The following is an 8,045-nucleotide window of genomic DNA, read 5'->3' as shown; positions in this document are numbered from 1 at the left end:
AATGTGTTCATTATATTTTATCTATCTATTTGGGGTTTATTCTCATGAATAATCTGTTATTTGATTTTTTTTTTTTTTTTTTTTATCCGAAGTCATAATTCTAATGGAAAGGTTTTTAGTTGTTAGGCAGATATCAAGTACAACTTGCATAAATTTCTGTTTTAATTTTCGGTAAAGCTACTAATTATTTTAGCTTAAAATGATTACTTATTTTATATCTAACTAATATATAGATTTTCTTTAAGCCTCATGTTTTCTTGATAGAGCCGTGCTTTTATACAATTTATTTTTTAAATTAAATAAGTCAATGGAAATAATCTCTTCCAAAAGTAAATTGAAAAACCCACCCTATGTGAGGATGGATTTGGTTTAAAACCCACCCTATTTATTAATTATTATTCATATAATAGAGAATGGTTTTAACAAGAAATGCATTTAAAAATTCAGAAAGAAGAGGAAGAAAATCAGTCAATATTAGTCATGTATAGCATAGAGTGAGTTGTAGTAAACTAGTATTAGCATTTAGGTTTTTTGGGTGGGGTTAGAGGGGGCAATTACCCCCACCTCCCAATCTCTATACATAATCACAATCTATTAAGTTATCCAAACAAATGTCAAGAGTTTTATAAGACATCACTTAGTCTCCTTTATAAGGGAACTAAACTCACTAAGGTTCAAATCTCTCTTCTCAACTTTTTGAAACAAACAAACAAACAAACAAAAAAAAAATCTATTATATATATATATATATAAAGGGGGAAGGGGGAAGGGGACGCACAGCTGAAGGGAAGAGACAGAGACAGAAATGGAAGCACAGTAATATATAACTTGAAAGTAGTGTTAGCAAAATAAGGCGGTAGAACCAGCCAAGCAGTATAACAAAATAATTCAAAGTAAATAATTCAAAAGCAATTTAGAACCGTCCAGTATGGCGGTAATCCGTCCATGGTGGCGGTAGCAACAAGTAGTATAATGAACATAATGAACATAGAGATAACTGAAAATACTTCTTTATTGAAAGTAGAGTTAAACACTTACAGTAGTAGTAGTGAATACAAGATCAACAGTTACAAAGCTTGAACTAGTCCTAGTTACAAGGTTTGTAGAAATAAGGTAGTAGGTGAACAAGGTAGTAGTAGGAGAATAAGGTAGAAGAACTCTCACAAAGAAGGCTTCTAGGAAGAAGGCTCTCTCTAGGAAGAATTCTATCTAAAAAACTCCTTCCTTAAACTTAAGGGACAGCCCCCCTTAAATAAGCAAAATTCGGAGTGAACAGTGTCATGAACAGTAAAAAGTAAACAGTAAAAAGTGAACAGTAATCCACCGTGAACAGTAATCCGTGAACAGTAATCCATGAATAGTAATCTGTGAACAGTAATTTTTCTTACTTTTTGACTTGAAGTCTTCAGCAATTTTGGCATTTGATGGAGGTGCTTCTGACTTGGAAGTGACAAAAAGCAAGAAGAATATCATCATGAAGAAGTAGGAGGGAATATTTGCTTAATATCTTTTTGACTAACCAAAGTAGTAGGAACATGAATCATCAATTCTTGTCAGTCGCATGGCCTTGAACAGGAACATGATAAAGCACAGTATGAGCACGTGAATATTGAAACATTTTTAGCCATTGTGCAGGCCAGACAAACAGTGTGAATCAATCAGTTATCTTGTGAAGAATCTTCAACATATTCATGCTCATGGTAGGTAGCATACCGGTTACAAAATCCACAGTATAGAAGTGGCTCAGCAACAGGATTTTTTGTAATGAACATTCTTGGATCAATATGACCAGCTCTCGGACAGCAGAAACATAAGGTTTAATACCAAAAACATGAATTCTTTTTGTATTTCCTATGAAATGGTAGTTTCTCCATAATTCATGGGTAACATCAAGAATTTGATTATTGAAATAATTTCTCCAGCATGTTGCAAGAGCAATAGGATTTTCGAATGAAAGGAAAGAATTTCCTTCATACCATTGCCCTTGATGAGTAAAACCATTAATGAGAACGAGATGTTTTGAAGGTTGGACTTCCATCCAATCATCTTGGTCCCAATTTGGTAAAGTGCTCCAACATCTGATGGAAACAAATATGGATAATGCAGAAACTGTTGCTTCCAAAGGGTGCAAAGGATCAACAGCAACAAAGGCAGCAATAAGAGCAGTGACTGAGCATCCTGTTGCTGTGATTCTTTGCATCATGGGCACCCCATTGTGAGCACCAACAACTCTCTCCCATCTGTAACAATATCAACAGCTCCAGATACTGCAACTATGGCACCACTTGCTTCAGCCAATGACTTTGCTGCTTCCACAGCATCAGTAGACTCGTGGGAGCTGTCTACACCCTTGAAAACAAAAAACCAAGTCTTTATTAGATTGGAAAATAAATGCAATACAAAAACCAGTCAAACACTTGGCAATTGAGATACCTAAATCTATAAGCCTCAACACATAAAATTTTCACAATTGTTAAGATAGCTAAATTCCATAATTAAAAAAAAAAAAAAAATTACCTTACTGGGTCCTAGAGAGCGTTGGAAAGAGCAATAACCTCGGACGCATTTCCTCGGATAACAGTGGGCTTAAGTTCGACGAGTTCCAAACAAGCCTTTAACCGGAAACCGGAAGCCCCAGCAGCAACGGGGTCGAGAACCCAAGGCTTACCGGACTGAGACGCGAACTGGGCAGCGAGCTTCATGGCCGGTAGCCAGTCGGCAGAGAGAGTGCCGACGTTGATGCAGAGAGCGCGGGCGTGAGGTGTGAAGTCAGGAATCTCGTCTGCGGTGTGGATCATGGCGGGCGATGCACCGGCGGAGAGGAGCGTGTTGGCCATCAGATCCATGGACACAAAGTTGGTGATGCATTGGATAAGCGGCGATTCGCTTCGGGTTGCCGAGAGAAGGCTCCACGCTTTCGCGGGCCACCCGGTTAGCTCTGCTTTTCCTCTCACCTTCTCTTCTTCCATTCTTTATAGGAGAAATACACTTGATTACTGATACACCAATTCCAACATCTTAGCTTTGGAATTTCAATCTAATAAATAGGTGACATCTGTCCTAATAAACACGCAATTTATGTTACTAACTCAGATAAGAATAAAATTTTGAGCAATTTCAACCATTAAATAAATAAATAAGTTAAAAAAAAAAAAGTAAAAAATTGTTGTGAGAGGAAGAAGAGCCCATAGATTTGGTTGATTAATCATGTCATTCTAGCTTGAAGAGTAAGAGCATAGTCCTCTTTGGAAAAGTCAATTAATAAAATTCTTAATTTATTTTTGTATAGGATTTGGCTTCAACTCTAATAGAAGATGACATATGTTTGTGCATGTGCATTCACTTAGTCGATTGGGTTAAGTGTTCCTCGCTTGTATTACACATGACAAGAATGACAAAGATAAGTTCTGGTTTTTGTCGGGGAGGTCATGGAGCACTTATGATGTTGGTTTCATAGGTGAAGCTTGGATTTGCATAGATCTGAGATTGATGTCACGGGTTTGCTTGAGTTTGTGGATCTTGGACATAGCACTGAGCTACAGTGGTTGCGAGATGCCGTGGAGTCTAAATCCAGCTGACAAGCATGTGTGAATTCTGATGGTGGTGTGCACGTGAGAATCTTCTTTTGCTTGCTACAGATGTTTGTTTGATGCTAGAGAAGTTTGCTTTGATACCATATTAAATATATTATTAGCAATGCTAGAGTAAACGCGGAAGGAGAAGCATAGAATAGGACATTGAGAACACGTGAGTTATATAGTTCAGCCTTGTCGGCTTACATCCACAGAAATCCTTTAAAAGACTACATCTTTATTGTATAAGAGTATAGTATAATAATATGTGTTACAATAAAGTCTAACATAAGTATATATAGACGACTAAACCTAAACTATTAGTACAAGTAAGAGCAGGCTTGAGTTTATTACATTGGGCTAATATGCCTCATATATCTCTAACATTCTCTATTTCTTAGGCAAAACAAGAATTGGGTGGTTAATTTTCATCAAACTGAGTTTCTCGTATAATGTGTTTGCAGTTTAGAAGGTGCATGTCCTTACTTGCAAGCGTGTTTCTTTGAAAGAATAAAAGTACTTGTTCATCCATAGAAAAAGAGTACGATGGATTTCTGGCTAGAGTTTGTTGCAAGCAGTTGGGGTAGATCTACTGGTTATCCACTTCTTGCTGGAGGCTTTGGAGGCATGGCAGGTATAATCTCTGGTTATCCACTTGATACGCTCCGAATCCGACAACAACAGTCCATCTCCGGTTCTGCTTCAGCTTCCTTTGCAATGTCGTGGGCAAAGAAGGGCCTGCTGCTCTCTACAGAGGCATGGGTGCACCATTGGCCTCTGTCACTTTTCATGTATTTTTCACTTTGTTCATTTCTAGTTTGATTTTATCATATTTCAATTTTTATGTCTTTTAGTGTCCTTCATATATATTGATCACAAGGTAGGTATGAATCGGGTATGATCTCCCAGGACTTGAATTTTTTCACCAAGCATTTCTCTCCATTTCCTGCTTGCTTTTCAAATGTACTCTTGCATGCAGGAATGTGGGTTTTAGGCCAGTTTAATTTATAATAGCAGACGTGATTACTCTTTGTGATGGTCTTTGTTTTGCAAAACTAATAAACAATTCTTTGGTTCCAGTGCCTCAAGCCATGCTAATGCCTTATTTTCAAATTGCAGAATGCTGTGGCTTCCAAATCTATGCTGCTCTCGAGCATTTGACTCATCCATTTCATCTGCAGCTCCAGCTTCCTTCAAAAGTGTTGCACTAGCAGGATTTGGTACCGGTGCTCTTCAGAGCCTAATTCTCAGTCCAATAGAACTAGTAAAAATCCGCCTTCAACTACAGAGTAATAGCTATATCAAACTATATCAAGCAAATCCTCACACGTGGCCTGTAAGTGTTGCCAAAAGCATATTCAAAGCTGAAGGTCTAAAAGGGATGTACCGAGGTTTATCCATAACTTCTAGGGTCGAGGGATAGACAGAAAGAGCGAGAACGAAGAAAGCCTCAACACAACTTTGGTAGCAGGAGTTGCCAGTTGGGTTAGTCTCCTATCCTTAGATGTTATAAAACCAGACTAAGGCTCAATCACTCTCATCTCTACCCAAATACACTGGTATTATTGATTGCTTCCGCAGGAGCGTACGAGAGGAAGGATACCGTGTGCTTTGGCGAGGATTAGGAAATGCTGTTGCAAGGGCATTTTTGGTGAGTGGGGCTATATTCTGTTCTTATGAGATAGCTCTGAGGTCCCTGTTTAACAATGTTAGCATTCCAATTGAGAATGCAATTTAGGAAATACTTCTCTTTTTTCCAGCAAAGAAGCTAACTTATATCGGTCCTTAATGAANAGCAACAGTTTCTGCATTATCCATATTTGGGGTTGCCGGTGAGATGGGAATGAACTTGGCCAAGGGTCCAGCTTCCTTGCGAATGCACTTGATAGATTCTCTCTATGGGCTTGATGATGCTGTTGTACATTCTCGCGTCAGCATAACCAGCTTTTCATAATTCATGGGAGCTATATGTATGGTATGTTGACTATCACTAGACTTCTTAGAGTTGTGTATAGTTACCATATTACCCATAGTTTGAGCATGAAATGGCAGATCAATTGGTCGGCGTGTTGACTGCTACACAGTTTTGTTTGGAAGTAGAGTTGCTGAACTGCATTTTGTTTCAAGAAAACTGTAGGCATTTTTTTTTTTTTTTTTTGGTGGGATGTAATATACAGGTTTTGTTTCTCTCTTAACTATTATTTCCCACTTTTTGTTTCACATGCAAGAGTGGAAAAGAAATAAATACAAAAAACCATAAATTTTTAATCATTTCAACCAATATTTTGGAAGTCTATAATTGGTATGCATTTGAGTTGTAAAGCTTGTATGACTTGCCTCTCTCCAATTCTATAGTTTTCATCTTTTTTTCTTTTTCTTTTTCTTTTTCTTTTTTTGCTTGTAGCATGTTTTATTCTGATCAAAACCAAGTAGATATGAATCTATAACTTGTGCATACCCCTGTTTTTAGAGAAATAGTTATAAGTGTAGTTCAAAAATTCACATTTTTTTATTCACTTATTCTGTTACTTGTCTACTTACAAATTTTTATTTAAATTTTTAGTTAACCCGTCTCATGCATCAGCTTGTTCTTTACAAGAATATACCATTTTAAAGGTTTCTTCAGAATGGTTATTCCCACTTCTGGCCCAATAGGGTGTCGAGATTAGAGTAAAATCTGATTATTTTCATGAAAAATGAAATCTGTAGAAAGTATATTTTAATCATTTGGATCATCCAGAGTTTCCCAGATGTCCCAGTTTCCACCTTTATTTCCTAAACCTGTGGTTTGCCCATGCCAAGTAAATCTAGATAGACTTTATCTTATGAGCACAACCCATAGATTCCCTCTTATGTTCCCCTTTAAACCATGCCGCTTTTGAAAGTTTCCAGCTATTCATTTGGCATGCAACAGCCTCAGAAATCTCTGGAAGCCAGCCAACTTCAGTTTTTTTTTTTTTAATAAATCTTTTATCCTATGAGCAGCATCCTAGATTTTCTCACTGCCAGAGAGTTTCCCTCAAGGCATTCAACCCTTGGGACCAAAACTTACCCATCCAAAAAATAAAAAATTCTCAAGGCAGGGAGGGCTGAGTTGTACATTTGGTTAACTTCTATCATTGTTGATGAGATGTATCACTTTCAGGGATTGAATGAGATTTCTTGTCAATTCTTTGCTATTCTTCTAGCCTTCTAGCCATGCTTAGCTTTGTAGGATTGAATTTAGTTGTTCCTTTTTAAACTGACTAGAAGAGGAAGATGTCATAAAGACACCGGTATTGGAGTAAAGCATAAGATCTACTAGGGAGTCTGCAAATGTGTCTAGGCGGGCTTTTACCCATGGGAGAAAATTCTTTACCCGCGAGAGTGGAAACTCATCAATAACTATCAAGTTATGTAAACCTGTCTCCCCTAAGGATTTATATGCATAGTTTAAAGCCCAAAGCATGTGTAGTTGATTTATGATAGTGGCTGCGATTCTGACCGTAGCTTCTGAATGTACTTGCCACTAAACATTCAAGTAAAAAACAGATTATTGTTTGAGTGAAATGCAGATTTTAAAGGCTTTATGTGGAACGAAATTGCTTACACTTCAACTTTTCATTGCAAATATTTTATCTTATATGATATATTGACTGTGAAGTATGAAATCTGATTTAGGATAATCAAGATTCTACTTTAATCATATTCCTTTTCTATATAAGGAAATTGAGTAACAAGACATTGTCTTTAATATGCAATCACCGTAAGCATAAAACTTTAGAAGTTATGACAAGATTACAAATAAAAGATATATAAAATTTTCAACCATCTTGACTTATAGTCATTACATTAAACAATACAATACAACATTACCACATTCATTTCCACACAAACAAACCAGATGTTTTATCAAACAATCTCAATATTCTAGATGGACGATGATCCTCAGCAGTGTCTCTGCACCATCTATGACATGTTGACCAGAAGATAAGAGTGGTCGTACTTCCGCAATCCCATAAGCATTCTTAAACTTGCCAGTCCCTCCTGTCACTGACAAATATGACACGGTATTCCCAATCTTGTACACTCCATAGAAATTGAGGTTGTCATTATATTCCCCTCCTTCAATCATAGCAGTAAATGTCATCATCTGTGTGGTCCCATCTGCAGAGCTTGCCACATAAACTCCTTGAGCTTTCCCCAGTGTTTGAGATCCCAAATCAGGACTGGAGGTCAATATGTCATCAATAACGGTGATTGTTCCAAAGCCTAGTCCCAACCCATCAGGTCCCAGTTGGGTCTGAGGTGGGTTCTGATTATTTCCTGCAAAAGCAGTACCACCTAAGCCGGTTCCTAGTGGGAGACCATTGACACCATTGACGGTTGGAATGGCACCGTTGGCATTGGGATGGCAACCCCTCCTTGTGGAGGGATAAACCCTATCTGCTTTGCAAAGGGCACTTGACCATTGTAGATGTTACTAACAAGCCA

General features: G+C 37.6%; 2 protein-coding genes and 1 pseudogene across 2 annotated transcripts; 1 reads left to right on the top strand and 2 right to left on the bottom strand.

The window, feature by feature from the left end:
- Positions 1–1,654: 1,654 nt before the first annotated feature.
- Positions 1,655–3,059, bottom strand: LOC112039442 (hydroxyethylthiazole kinase). The gene is given in 3 exon segments (XM_065771815.1): positions 1,655–2,232; positions 2,235–2,370; positions 2,523–3,059. Coding segments are annotated over 3 exon segments (1,161 nt in total). The 5' UTR covers positions 2,970–3,059.
- Positions 3,060–4,118: 1,059 nt separating this feature from the next.
- On the top strand, positions 4,119–5,310 carry LOC112036323 (mitochondrial arginine transporter BAC2-like; annotated as a pseudogene).
- Positions 5,311–7,358: 2,048 nt separating this feature from the next.
- Positions 7,359–8,045, bottom strand: LOC136066854 (dirigent protein 18-like; the record flags this gene model as incomplete). The annotated part of the gene is given in 2 exon segments (XM_065771814.1): positions 7,359–7,964; positions 7,967–8,045. Coding segments are annotated over 2 exon segments (570 nt in total), but the record flags the coding sequence as incomplete, so codon positions are not given.

This window comes from Quercus suber, unplaced genomic scaffold (assembly GCF_002906115.3).
Source record: "Quercus suber isolate HL8 unplaced genomic scaffold, Cork oak 2.0 scaffold_49, whole genome shotgun sequence".
NCBI classification, from domain to species: domain Eukaryota; kingdom Viridiplantae; phylum Streptophyta; class Magnoliopsida; order Fagales; family Fagaceae; genus Quercus; species Quercus suber.
Note: the sequence above shows the minus strand (reverse complement) of the source record. Positions and strands in the feature narration are given on the sequence as shown.